The 15,680-nt window shown below is 34.2% G+C and overlaps 1 protein-coding gene across 1 annotated transcript in view; it reads right to left on the reverse strand.

Moving 5' to 3' along the window:
* LOC129226734 (fatty acid synthase-like) overlaps positions 1-15,680 on the reverse strand; it is a 271,075-nt gene that overhangs the window by 38,064 nt on the left and 217,331 nt on the right. Inside the window, exon 22 of the mRNA XM_054861363.1 lies at positions 12,575-12,818. Coding sequence (XP_054717338.1) covers positions 12,575-12,818 — 244 coding nt within the window. The remainder of the gene's footprint in view (positions 1-12,574; positions 12,819-15,680) is intronic.

Genomic DNA, 15,680 nt, shown 5'->3' on the forward strand with positions numbered 1-15,680 from the left:
CACACACAGTTAAAGATAGAATAGAATCCCTGCAAAAAGCAAATAAAATGAAAAGAAGCAAATGCCACTCACCACACTCGATTGAAGACTTCGGGATCATCACTACCACTCGTGCGCAGATGAGAGTTTCAACTTAATCACCACGAAGACGGTCACACACGAATCACTAGCAGCACACAATTTCTGCTGGAAACCAATTCTTCCACAAAACACGAAAAAGAACACTTTGCGGCTAGTCGAAGGGCTCTTCTGTCCTCATCGTTACGAACGGAATGGAGGCTCATCAGTCGTCCACTGGCGCAACTTTTCGACGTCATCAACAGAAGATGGCTAAATCGACAGTCAATCGGATGCCCTTATCGGAATCATCATTAGAAGACGGCTTGAATAACGGTCCACTGGATCCACATCTTGGCGTCATCATCAGAAGACGGCTTGAATAACGGTCATTATTCGGAGCCACGTCTTATAATCCTTGCCAGCAACCAGATCTGTAAACTGCACTCTGTTGGAGCTATTTCTCATCATCAGAGCATCGTCGCAGCCAAACCAATCCCTCACCGCTGCCACCATTGTCGCGAATTTGCTCTTTCATATAATCGTTTTATTCGGAGTACCGCGTTGGGTAAGTTTCCATACTTTTGGGATGGTTTGCCGCTCCGATATGTAAGTGAGAATCAGCACTTTAGTCCCAAGGTTTTTTATTATTGAAGTAGGAAAAAGGGACACATCACAATTCATATAAAATATTTACATCTCGTATAGTATGATTGCTCGAAAAACAAAAAATGTCCAAGAAAGTCAACGAGAGACAAGACATCTCCGGAGCTCTAATCGCATCCTTCCTTCTCTCGTCCTGTTCTCCGCATCTCTCCCTTTCGTCCAGTCACCCGGTTCCCACCAACCCCATTCGAAAAGAGCCCCCACATCCGGTCAGGGGTCAGGGGTCAAGAGGGGTGTGAGAGGCGACCTTGACGAGCGTGGGAGCAGCTGTTCACGACAATATAATCTTTACCGTAAGTAAAATTTATACTCAGAAATACTCCCTATTTCTCCAAGCACTCCGTTCAGGGGCTCTGCTTTTTGGTTTAAAAAACGCAGTTTCAGACGATCTTTGATAATATTAAGGAATAAGAGTTCCTGTGATCTTCCACCGGCAATTTTTTGAATTTGAAACTCCAAAAACACAATTTCAGATAGTCTTCGATGCTGTTAGGAGGAGGGGATTCGGGGCTTCTCCTCGGAACTTTTCCGAAATAGTCTAAAAACGTAGTCTTTATGTGATGGTTGGGGAAAGGAAAAAGTTGAAGTCTTATAAACGTGATTATATCTTTCGTAACGTTTGGGGACAGGCAGTTATTCAAAATTGAAGCTCCAAAAATGCAATTTTAGCGGACATTTAATGAGTTTAGGAAAAGGATTTTTCAGAATCTCGAGCTCACGTAACTTCCCGAATTGACTTTATTTATTGTCAACCTTCTTGAATTTACACAATCCTCTTTAAGCAAAAACAGCATCCAGTTCCTTGCATTCATTTGAATGTTGACGTCTTGCATTTAAATTGTGCTTTCGTAATTATAATTGGGACAGCTGCCATTTGTAGAAATAAGAAACCCAACGAGTAGGGTCCCCGGCCTCGGTCCTATCGCAATTCGTGATTGCGAAAAATATAATGAGAATTCAAGACGTTGCAATTCAAATGAAAGCCAGGGGCTGAATGCTCAATGTTTTCATTTTTTGTAAAAGCTTTAACTTTTTGAAAGTTTTTCCCCATTTTCTGATGATTTATTAATTAATTATTGATTGATTTTTGGTAACCCAGTTATTAATTGATTATTGATAATGTTTCAGTGAAGTTTTAACACCATTTTAAATAACGTGTTTCAAAATATCTTCAATTTTTAAAGGTGTAAACAGAAGACAAAATTTACACTTGATGAGTTTATGTGCTGGACATAAAGTGCTTAACTAATTTCTTTTAATCATATTTTATTTATTAATTAATTCTTTTAATGAGGTTTAAGATCATATATACGACTTATGGGGTAAGTATTGACTCAAAATGTTGCATTTTAAACAGGGAAGTAACCATTTGCATTAAATCTACATTGCTTATTCGTTTCTAATATACATTCGACTAACTAACACACAAACACACAATATTTCATACGATCATTCCACGTCAAATTGCCTAAATTAAATAGTCGGCCGTGCCGTCATATCTCTGATTTTGTCTGTTATTTTGCACGAATAGATATCTATGATGTAAGCTCAAATTATTTTCTTTAGATGCTTTGAACGAAAATTACGCTTTGGAGAATTTTTTCAAAAACTCGATTTTTAATCATTTTTCGAAATCACCGTTTTGGCATGAATTAAGAAAAATCTCTCTTATTTCTTTATTTTACAACCAATTAAGCTGAATTTGGTACCAATTTCAAGCTAATACTTTTCTCTTTCAGTGAAAAACAGAAAGTATTCTGTAAATAGTTGGGTGCTGCCACTCCTTATCTAAAGTCAGTTTTTATGCTTTTTCAATTCAGGGATTAAATAAGTCATACCTCTGAACTACCAATTACGGTCTGCATAAATTTTTTTTGTAGTATATTTAAATCGTTCTCTTGCTATGTAGCAAGAATTAGGAGGGTGTTTTTTGCCGTTTTGAAATAAAAAAAAAGTTTGTTTTGAAGAAGCCAAAAAACTTTTCAGAACAATTAATACTGGAATGTAAAAGGATGAAACTTTATTTGTATCAACAGTTAATCGTTAAAAAAAATTTCACTTCGGAAAAGAATTGTGCTAAAACCTCCATTCCAGACTAACAGACTAAAAAAAAGAAAAAAAAATTTGATTGAAAATATACAAAATATTAGAATAATAATAAAAATAGTGTTAAAAAAAAAACATTTCTAATGGCATTATTTTGCATCTTTTTCGGCATTAAAAAAAAGAAAGAAAAACAGTTACTTTTGAAAAGTTTTTATAGCGTTAACTTGTTTGAATTACGTTACACCTGACAATGATCCACTACACTTACAGTACTCATGCAGCATAACTCTAGATTTCTTTGAAGAAAACTACTGTTGCTGATTGAAGTATATTTTAAAATATCTTTGAAACTTATTTAAAAATTGATAAAAATTCTTATTTTCTCATCCTTTGATACAAAGGAAATGTGTCCCATCTGCCATCTTTTTAAAGAAATCAAACAGAAGATATTGGAGAAAATTTTGTAAGTTGTTCTGCAATAAAGGGAAAAAAAAGGGTGAGATAATTTTTAATTGAGTTAAGAAATAGAGTAAATTTCTAAAATAAATGAAATCCACACAAGCATGCCTTTCATTTCATATTTTATAATCGACGAAAGTTATGTGTCAATTCATTTTCAAAGCGCAAGAAGAATGATAACTACAATGTTTGTATAATGTGTGTACAACAGTATTTTTTGCATTTTTAACATAACGTCAACAATTGCGTTTACTCGTAAGGTGACAATGAAGCCATTGCAAAACTAAATGAAACTTCTGAACGAATATTGATTTCGTCACTATAGTTAAAACATGACCAGGTTTGTAACAGGTACTTAGTAAAAGCAGTTGTTTGGATCCCTTTCACAATGCAAGTAACACAGTTTGTAGCTCATATTACGCATCATTCTTCTAATGCTTTGAAAGTTAAATTAAAAGGATGCGTATGCGCACTGCATTTATTTTAAAAAATCATTCTATTTCTTAATTCAACTCAAAAATATCTCACACTTTTTTCTTTATTGCAGAACAAGTTACAAAATTTTCTTCAATACCTTTTGTTTGATCTCTTTAAAAAGATGGCAGACACATTTCCGTTGTATCAAAAGATGAATTTGATAATATAAAATTTGAAATCAGAATTTCTATCAATAAGTTTCAAAGATATTTTAAAATATACTTTAATCAGCAAAAAGAATCTTCTTCAGAAAAATCAGCAGTTGCGCTGCATGAATATCGTTCGAGTGGAGGATTTGTCAGGTGTTACGTAATCTAAAAACAAGTTTATGCTCTGAAAACTTTTCAATAGTAATTCATTTTTTAAAAAAATCTTTTAATGTCGAAAAAAATGCTTGAACTATTTTTTTACATTATTCTTCAAATTATTATTCTTAATATTTTTCGTATACTTTCAATCAAAAGTGTTTTTTTTCCCCTTATTAAAATTTTTTTGCGAAGTCTGAAGTGGAGGTTTTTGCATACATTTTTTCCAAAGTGAACAATTTTTTAGCAATTAACTATTGATACAAAACAATTTTTATCCTTTGACAGTTCAGTATTAATTGTTCTGAAAAGTTTTTGGGAATTTTTAAGCTTAAAAGGGCTTTAAAGTAACCGAAAACTTTTGTTTTCTTTAAAACAAACTTTTTTTTTCCAAACAACAAAAAACATCCTTCTATTTTTTTTCTACATAGCAAGAGAATGATTTAAATATGCGATAAAGAAAATTTGATGCAGATTATAGTTGATGCTCCGGAGATATGACTTATTTAATTTCTGAATTGAAAAAGTGTAAAAACTGACTTTTGATAAAGAGTGGCACCTACCAACTATTTAGAGAATAGTTTCAATTATTTACACTGAAAGAGGAAAGTATTACCAGTAAGTTACCGCCCTATAGCCACGGCTAAGGCAGAAATACATGAAATACACCGCCGGCTCAGTCATTCCAGCAGAGGAATAGCTAATAAAGCTTCCATTTTGTTTAGCACTCTTGGCTTCCTTAAAAAGGTTTTCCATCTCCAGCTCAGTCACTTCCTACGCCGGGCTGATGAGTGCTAATAAGCACGAAACTGCAGTCCTCGGCTGGAATGACTGAGCTGGCGGTGTATTTCAAGAAAAGTATTAGCTTGAAATTGAGTCCAAATTCAGCTTAATTGGTTGAGTTAATAAAGAAATTAGAGAGATATTTCTAAATTCATACCGATACGGCGACTCCAAAAAATGATTTAAAAATTAATGTTTTACTTCAGGAAAAATGCACAAGTACCTTTGAAACTTGTGAACATAAAAAGTAATTTTAGAAGCTATATTCAAAGGCACTCGATAGGAGGTCAGGAGAAGTCTATAAGACCTCCCAAAAATTGCCATATTGGGCAAATTTTATCTGGCGATTCGGCAAATTTGGGGACATACTTGTATTGTTGCAGTTTGTAAATGCTCGAATGTCCAACTTTCATTTTATATTATACTTAATTGGGCGTACTTATTGTGTGCATGCACCGGTATTTATTAATAAGAAAATATGCAAGCTCCATTCGACAAATTGAGATTACACGCCTTCCCAAAATTATTAAGTTCATGCCGTGCCTGGCTATATTTCAAAATTTTCAGCTTTTCATTTCTGATCTGGCAGTGTTGCGTTCTCGTCAAAATTACAGCTTTTTAGTTTAAAGTAGAATATTTTTACATTATTTTGCATTTTCTGTCATATTTTATTCGCTTTGAAGGACATGCTCATTTAGAAAAGTAGATGCTCGATAACTACAGTAGAACCTTAATTATTTGAAACTCTTGTACACTTGAACTTGTCAATTTCCTTACATTTTAACTTTTAAACTACTGACGCAAAAAGAGGATTAGTTTAATGTACGTCGGTGTGTATTTCCCAACGGTCGTTCCTCTTAGAGTCACTATATGAGCAGACAGACGCATCAGCTTAAGTTTAGCCATTTTGGATCGGATTTTTCATTGTTGCGCTGCTAGGGTTACCACAGCAAAACTTTCGGATTTCGCCAAATTTGCCGAAAATAATGTTTTATTTAATAAACAATTCACGCCTGCCGCTAATAATCGCTCACAGTGAACAATCACCAAACGCGATAACTCGCCAGAAAAGACAATCACTCAAACACGCGCTTCGATCCGAAATGGCTGATGCGCCGGCTCATATATATAGGGGCCTTAGTTCCTCCCAACCCACCGACCATCGAGCCCTGTGAGTCTTGAAGTTTGGCATCAAGGTGTTTATGATGAAGACAAAAACTATATTATGAATACTGAAAAGTGTGATTCTGTATTTCACTGTCTTTCACTGCATGTAAAAAGTAAAAATATGTCAGTTTATTATCCGTGCAAAGTAGTAGGTATGTGCCTACCTTCGAAGCATTTTTTTTGAAAAATATAAAATTTTTATCCAACACAAATATTTCCAGTTAGAATAGGAAATAAAACAATGAAATCAAGTCCAATTTTATTGGATTTCTCACTGATTTTTGAAAGTCGGGCATTTTTTAGTAAAATTATAGCGAAAATTAATACTTACGCTAAACCTTCTATAATGAATTCTAATGAATATTTTTCATTTTTAATTTCAATAATATGTTAGTAAAACACTTACCTGTGTTCTGAAGCAAAATATTTATAATGCTATTTTATATTACTGAAATAGGACAACTTTTATGCACAATATATGACTTTTTCGATTAAAATTATCAATCTTTCAAATAAAAAAGCTATTAAAGTAGTTAAATACATAAATACAAACTATTTTTTGCTACCAAACATACCCCCAAATGAGTTGAATATACAGACAAAATTTTATTTCAATATCTTTGGAATATTCTTAGAAATCAGGTTTTTTCTAAACAAAAAACTGAAAATTGCAGTTCTTCAGAAATTGCAATTAAAGATTTTAATCTGGAATAAAAAAATTTAAACAAATTGTACACTCTTGAAATTCACCACAATTATAAATCAAGTATTCTTGGGCTTCATTACCACATAATTTTAGCTTTATCTTAGCTTTAAAATTTTTTTTAGACAATTTCGTTATTGGTAGTATTTGTCATCCCAATTTCGTAATCATCTGTGCTCCAATTTTCATAAACATTTTCAACATTATAATAAATATATTTTATTTTTTAGTCTAGTAACATGTTAGTGCAACATTAACCAGTGTTGTGAAGCAAAATATTTGCAATATCTTTAAAAATTGCTAAAATATAGAAGTTTTGTGTGCTCGATCAAATAATATTGTCGAATTTTCAAATAAAAAAAGCTGTGACAGTTGTAAATACATAAATATAAGTTTTTTTTTTGCTTTATATCATATTCCAAAATGAGCTGAATATACAGAAAAAATTTCATTTCAATATCTAGAGAACATTTTCAGAAATCAGGTCTCCTATAGCTACAAAAAACTGAAAATCGCATATTTTTAGAAAACACAATTAAATATTTTGATCAAGAACAACTGTATTTGTTTGAATTGAACCTCAAAATCCTCCATACTTGTAAGTCAAGCCTTCTTTGACTTCATTAGCTGTTAACTTCGACTTTCTTTTAGCTTTTAGTATTTTTCTTGATAACTTGGTCGCTGGTAGAATTTGTCGCCTCGATTTTGCAATCCTCTCTGCATCAATTTCCTTATAAATGTTTAGTATAGGTTCAGCTTAATTTTCAAATAATTAAAAACAGGACCAAGCCCTGTGTATCCTGAATTAAACAGTATAACTGCAATGTATGAACCTAATAATAATGTTCGTAATTGGACAAAGTTCTCTTTCGGTACAATGTTCCACAAAACATTGTTAAAGGACTCGTTATTATTTTGTGTCAGTCCATGTAAGCACTTTTTTAGTAACTTCTCGTCACAAAGTTATATGTAAATTGGTTTGATTATATTTATAATTTTCTCAGGGAGCCCCGGTGACTTTTCTGTGAGATTCTTCCCAAGATGCGCGGCACGCTGAAACTTGCACCAACTTTCTGGTCCTTCGGGACACTGCCGATGCATTGGTTTGTCATTGCTAGAGCAGCAATGAAAAAATGCAGCAATGACTGCTGATTGCATTTTCTCTAAATTTCCTACATTGCTGCGAATAGCAATACCGTAATAGTTCTGTAATTTATCAATAAAGTTATCCGTTAATTTGCCTTTTCCACCGAGACCAGAAGTTTTCTTTTTCAATTTTCGTAATCGAGAGCCTACTCGCTTTTGAATATGTCCTATACATTCCAGTTTTATTACCGAATTTTCTCCATAAATGTCTTTTACTTTATTGAATGCTTTTGAATCGCCGTCTCCGTAATATTCATTGTATTCAAGATTCCTCGTTGCAGCGGATCGTTCGAAAATTCTATATGCTCCTATGGTTTCCATGTTATCAGATGATCCAGTGTAATTTGAGCAAAAATGGTCATTACAGCTCTTTCCACTGCTGCACATTTTGCAGTATTGCGACATAACTTCAATGTCCAACACCTTACCCGAATTAATCGAAATTGCAGAGACACAACCATTTAGAGACATATGTCCCCGTCTCTGCCATGTTCCACCTACAGACACGCCGCAAGTACTGCTATCTTTCAGATCTTTAACTTCTTTTGATGACAATTGCATATTTTCTTCCGATGCATATTTCACAGCTTCAAAGAGTTTCAGTTCATTTTTTCGGAAGGTTGCCTTGGAAAGGAATGGTGATTTTAAAGTCGTCAAAAGTTTCTTACTTGCATTAAATCCTCTCCCAATCAACCTTAATGCAAGTACTAATAATATATTAAGGCTGATTGTTTTAGTTTCTCTGGGAACAGAAGAAAATCCAGTGACGAAGCCGCAGTCACAAACTAATGAAAAATTGGAGCAAAGGCCTAATTTTGAATCTTCAGACAGTTTCAGTCCAGTATCATAGCATTTTGGGCAACTCAGAATTGAAAAGACATAAATAAGAGTATTAATATCAATAATCCTGTTACCGCTTACTTCTTTCATATTTTGACGTTGCATATCATCGTCACTGCCTTCAGAAATATTCAATTTTGATGAACTAGCTGTTGAGACATTTATGTCTACTACGGCTTCAGAAACTGTGTGCTGATTTCCCCGAAATCGGCGCTTTTTACTCTTCTTGGATCTTGCTTTCGGCATCACGAAATGATTTATAATCAAAGCAAGCTTAACTATAAAACAAATCACTATAATCGAACTAAAAAGTATCAGAAATAAGTATAAATTTAAGAGAAGAAGTAGAGCTAGCGAGATGGTAAACAAAACGAAAGCAATGCTTGGGCATGCAAAGTATTGCCAACTTAAAACGCTAAAAAAAACTTGCCAAATATTTAAAAGTATATTAAAACAAAAATAAACTTAATTCAACATTAAAAAAAGAAAGAAATTGAGCCGTAATAGTGCTTGAAGTAGGAAGAACAGCTGTTATAATGTATTGTTTACATTTTTGTGGCTCTTTAAATGCTCACTTCCGGTTACGGAAATTTCACTTCCGCTGCATGTTTGGGGTCATAACTCAAGTTCTAACAATCGCAAAAGCTAAAGTAAAACATTTTTGGAATCCTAAAGGAATATCCTATCCAATGGGGAAAAAAAAAAAAATCGAATATTTTCACCAAAACGAGGATTTTGTGGTAGGCACATACCTTAAACGAATCGGGTTTGCCTCAGCAGTTTTGAGCCGAAGCAGTGCTTCCATGCATGTGCTTCCATTACTTACGGAATAGAGCGGTTTTAAAAGGAAAAGCCAAAACCTTTTTTGAGCTATTTGGGGTTAAAAAGCCATTTATTAAACACTTACGTGTTCTTGGCTGTATTTCATATATTGGACTTCCAAAACAGAAAATAAACAAATTGGATATGCGAGGTAAGCAGGGAGTCATGGTAGGATATGCGTTTCATAAAGAATGGTAATAGAATTTGGGAATCTGAAAATCGCAAAGTGACAGAAACATTGAATGTTAAATGCGATTTAAATAAATTTTGGGCAAAAAAAAAAAAAAAAAAAAAAGGAACGGGAAACAGAGGAATACAGTTTTATTTCACCCCTGAGTAAATCTGAAGTAGAAGAAAAATCGAAGAATATCCTGAAAATCATAAAATACCATGAAGTGAAATTAAATGGATTAAAGAAACACCGAGGCAAACTAGAGAATGCAGGGATATGTATTATTCTATCGACGCGACGGTTCTCAAGTCCGAATGCGTTCAACTGCGAAGCCGAGTTTTATTGTTCTGAAAATAACATTGAATATCACCCAAAATACACTGCTCAAAACAATTAGGGGAGCACATAGTTTTAACAAACTTAAGCAAAAATGTATACCATTAAGTAACATAAAATGAATAATCCATAATTTAAAGCCTATTAAGAAAGGAGGAAGAAAACTTTATATGCAAATCAAAGATCATGACGTCAAAAACCAGAAAAAGGATATAAGGGCAGAAATCCGGATGTTGTCCGGAGAATGTCTCAACAACGTGATTTACTAGAATCCATGGCATGGCGGACATGGCATAGGCAGACTGCAATCCAGGCAAACACAACGTAGTGTTGCGGACGCTGTAGGAGTCACCAGAAGTGTTGTTCCAAGGCTGTGGAATCGATTCCAAGAAACAGGAAATGTTAGACGTCGACCAGGGAAAGGCCATGCTCCACTACAACAACTAATGTCCGGTATATACGGTTAACAGCCCGTCGAAACAGAACACAGAATGCTACACAGCTGCAAAGACAGTTGCGCTTCGCTACAGGACGAAGGGTGTCAACCCAAACAGTACGTAATCGGCTTCACGAGGGAGGGCTCTATGAACGTAGACCAATTGTCTTCATTCCGTTGACCCCACGCTACCGTGCGGGTCGAAGAAGATGGGCTGCTGAACATTGAGATTGGGAGCAACATGGTTGGAGTCAAGAGCTGTTTACAAACGAGTCCCGATTCAATCTGGAGTGTGATAAGCAATGTGTTCTGGTGTGCAGAGACTGGGGCACTTAAAATAACCCCACATTCGTTCGTGAAAGGTCACAAAACCGAGGAGCTGGATGGTTGGTATGTGTTGGAATCATCACAGGCGGACGTAAGGACCTGCATAGCACTCAGAATGGCATTTTGACGGGTCGAATGTATGCAGACGAGATACTGGACCTCATGTCATCCCTTACGCTGGAGCCATTGGAGATTCCTTTGTTTTCCAGGATGATCATGCCTTACCGTCTAGAGCTCGTCTGGTGGAGAACATGCTTGAATCTGAAACGATACAGCGTATGGAATGGCCAGCGTGCTCTCCTGATCTGAATCCGATCGATCATGTTTAGGACATGCTCGGACGACGCATTGCTGCGCGACCAAGGTCGCCTGTTACTGTTTGAGACTTTGAGATTGCACTTCTTGATGAGTGAAACAGTATTCCCCAGAGACAGATCGATAACCTCATCGCATCCATCCATCATGGCAAACAGATGTGCAGCAGTCTTTGCTGTTCGAGAAGACCACACGCCCTATTAAAACTCATGCATCATGTCTAAACAGTACCTTTTTTTTTATCGTTTACAAGTAACCAAATTGTTGCCCCCAAATCATCTTTTCATGTTTTTTCCAGATTTTTAAGGATTAAAATCTTAATTCCATATTTTTTACGACATTTTTCTATATTGCGCATTGATACGCGTGTACTATTCATTGTATGCCAAAAGGTGGTTGTATCGAGCGATTTTCTTCACTTTTTTGCTTGCTCCCCTAATTGTTTTGAGCAGTGTATTTTGATTTCACTTGTGATGATAATTCGAGAAAAGTATCAGATTCTGATGAAGATAAGGGGGGATAATTGAAGAAGTTAACATTTCCGAAGTTGCAATTCCTTCGAATTTGAAACAAAGTGTGAGAACGCCAAAAAATGAAGATTGGCAAAACGCAGTGGGTCAAGAAATTCAGGTGTAAGAAAGAAACGTTTAGGAGTTGTTTCCACTGCCTGAAAATTTTATAGAAAGAAAAAAGTGTATAGATGTTTTTTTTTTTTTTTTGATTTAAAAACAAATGAGCAGAATGAAATAATGCGCTTTAAGGCCAGACTGGTAATTTAGGTAACCCTCAGGTATGAGGGGGGGGGGGATACTTTTCGCATGTGTTTTCTCCAGTTATTTCCTTTCCTTTGTTTAAGGCTTTGTTTTCAATTTTTGTGTATAAGCTACATTGGGTCCATTTCCAAGTAGATGTTTGCAATGCGTATCTATATGCGGATTTAAAAAAGAGGAGATTTATGAGAAAACCTAAAGGGTTTGTCTATCCATGAAATCTAAATTTTGTCTGTAAATTGAATAACTCATTGTATGGATTGCTCCAATACGGCAGTACTTGGTTTCGTGAAATTGACGGCGTTTTTGAGAAATTAAAACTTAAGAAGCTTAATAGGTGCAATTGTATTTATGTGTACAGAAGTACAGTTTGCTTCAGTTATTTGGGTACTTAAAATATACCAAAGTCTATAGACTAAGTTTAGGGGCAATAGAAAATGTCACAATAAATGCCTCTTTCCCTTGAATCTAATCACACCCTAAGTCATTGTGGGCCCAACACAGTTCAGTAGCAATAATAATATTAATACATAATTCGATTTCTCAGAGAGCGGCGTGAGAAAGAAAAGAAGCGCGAGAAACAAAGTGTACATCAGGTTTAATGACAGAATTTGTTTAGTTCAGTTCGATTCAGTTTCTTTTCCTGAGAGTTCAGTTAAGTAGACAACACAAAGTAATAAACATAATTACGCAATGGAAGATGAGTGTTATTACAAATAATTACTAAAATAACAAAATAAAATATACCATGCAGTCCTGATCTCTTCCTGTGTTCACAAATTCTTTCCATAACTGAATTTGCAAAACCATAGTTTGTTTGTCCAGCATTTCCTTTCCCACTGACAATTGATGAAAAGCAAACAAAATAGTCAAGAGAAGGACACATACTCCTCGACAATTCATCCAAGTTACGAGTTGTAACAGCCTTTGGTAAACAAACTTTTTTAAAGTCATCTGTCGTCTGTGTTTGCAGAAAACCATCTTTTAGAACCTAGGGGTGATTTACAAATGAAGTATTTTTTTTTTTATGTTGGCATACTGATGAAACAATTACGCTTGCTACTTCAACTTGTAGCAACATTTTCTATCCTTGAAAGTTTCTTTTGTCAGAATTGACTGTGGAAAGTAATAAATTTATGCAAAGACTAACTCATGGCGGAACCCTTTTCATCATTCGGCGGAACCTTCGGGTTCCGTGGAACACACTTTGGGAATCGCTGCATTAAAGGGAAATAAACGCGTACGTTTAATTAAAATGAAGCTACAAGTAATATTAAAGTTATGTGTATGAGAAATAATATAGTGGACGAGTGGGTAGTGAGACACAAAAATTCAAATGCGTTTTTTATTACTAAATACATAATAATCAATGTCTTTAAAATGGTACAATATTTGTTACTGTATAATTATTCTAAAAATGGATTTAGAAAAAAACTGCAAACAATAACAAACAATAAAATAAATAAAAACAAAAAAAATACAATTTTGTCTCACTGCTTCCCCACTTAGTGGGAATAGTGAGATACATATTTTTTTGAATAAGTAAACTTTGAAGGAATCTAATTTTTCTGGGAGGATATGAATGATTGTTATCGTTTGATTTTGGTATGAGATATTGCCGGTTCCAAGGTATATATAATTCATGTCGTCTTCACACGCAGTAACACATTAGTGACATCTACCGTGTATTTGTTTGGGACTGAGATAGAATGATTTAAAAGATTATGCATTAGTAAACTGACTGAAATTAATATCTTATTGTTTTAGTATTTGATGGGGATGGAATACTTTCACTACAGCCTTTGTCTATCAAGAGTACAACTGCTTCTTTCCTGTATGTTTTAGAAAATTTGCAACCCCCCTTTAATACATCAAAAGGTATGATTGAAATGGAAAACGAGAGGGGGGGAGGGATTTCGTATCGGCAAAACTGGGGAAACACTCTTCTTTCGAGACATGTTGGAGTTTTGAAATATGGATAAATATTTAGCATATTGCAATGAAACAATAATTTTTTTTTAAATAGAATAAGTACGAAATAGACATATTTTTGTGGTATTGTATTGCCATAAAAGTCATAACTCTATTAAGGCTTCCTTATCTTGTTATTGCATGGCTTTCAAACTTATTTTATTATTATTTGCATCAACGGGCTAGTTGTAGTTAAATTTGATTCAATGTATAATTTCTCCTCTTTTGATATAAAAGTGACATGGGAGAATATTACAGTTAAATTGGGCCAAAAAATAGCCAAACCCAAACATAAAAAAAGGGTTTATCCTACCATCAAGAAGGGTTAAAAAGTCCCAGCATTTTGCGAGTCATGTTTGGGGGGAAGGGGGAAACAAAATATTCCTTTTTGAAAAAAAAAAATGTATTACTTAAAAAAAAAATTCTCAAAAATCGCAGAAACCACGCTTTTTAATAGTAAACTAATAAACTCTAATAGACAAAAATGCTAATTATCTGGGGTGCGCTGGTGGGGAGGGGGGGGGGGGGGCGTCCATTTCGCAGATTGCGTCATTGGAATTTTTAAATCAGCTTTTTTCAAGGGCTTTTGTTTTCTTTCTTTCTTTCTTTTTTTTTTTTTGATGGCTTTTATTTTGGAAGGGTACTCCGTAACACTTGAAGGCTGAGCCATCGCTTGGGGGGGGGGGGACACTGTAATTTGCATTCTGAAGTCAACGATTGCAGTAAGTTCACGGGAAAGTTTCACTGATTTTAAACTTTTCAGAAGCACACAATGGCACAGTAATGTCAGAAGGTTCATCCTAAAGTGATCTCAGCGAGTCCAGTAACCAATTTAGTTGTGACTGGAGTAGAGATGAAAACAGTTCGAAAAAAAAAAGAAAAAAAAACGGAAATTTTCCGAAACAAACGGAAAAAACCCGTTTTTTTTCCGAAGAAGTTTATTTCCGATCCGGAAAAGTTGAAAAATTGAGTTTCTTCAACTTTTCAGGAAGTTTTAATTAAATTTTCAGCAAAAAGTGACAAAATTAAACATTTCTTAAACTTAAGTTCTGATGCAATTTCCTTCTCTATCTTTCCTTATCTACGTTCTATCACTGATAATTGCAAGTTATTGAATGATAATATATTTGCATATAGATCAGAAAACATTTAATGGTTTTTGCATAAAAAAATGAATTTTTTTTCCACAAAATTTTCTCGATAAAATCAATTGGGGGAACCGTTAAAGGTAAGTGTATATACATTTTAGTAGGGTGTCTCCCCCCCCCCCCCCAAAAAAAAGTCGATTTATCAAATCGCACACCCCCCTCTTATATTTTCCCTGTCAAAATAATTGTAAAAATAGTTTCATATAATTTAAACAACGGCAACCCGTGTTTCGTTTGGAAGTTCAATATTTCATGTTGATAAAATATTGCCCCCATAGCTCCACAAAAATATTTATCCAAATTAAAAAATATTTAGGTGTCCAGCAGAAGGCCTAAAATTTATAATTTTATAATTTTCTTCAAAACAAATTTTTTTTTTTGATTTACCAGTTAAAAAATTAGAAATACATTTAAGTAAAATATCAAGTTTAAAAATTATTAGTGAACTCATTTTCAAATCAACATTTGCAAATGATAATTAAAAAAAATAATATTTTTAAAATGACAAATTTAACTTAAAATTTAAAAAATCCATATTTTGAGTATCACGTGGGAGACTTAAATGTAGCAAGAGAACAAAAATTGCTATTTAACGCTAATTATCGACTTTACTGTTTATATTTTTCAGCTTGATAAGTTCTTAAAATTTACCTTACATTTTTTAAAAAATATATAGAAAAAAAATCAATTTTTTGAAGAAAATTAAATTTTAGGCCTCCTGCTATACGCCCAAA

The sequence above is a fragment of the Uloborus diversus genome, chromosome 7 (assembly GCF_026930045.1).
Source record: "Uloborus diversus isolate 005 chromosome 7, Udiv.v.3.1, whole genome shotgun sequence".
NCBI classification, from domain to species: Eukaryota; Metazoa; Arthropoda; class Arachnida; order Araneae; family Uloboridae; genus Uloborus; species Uloborus diversus.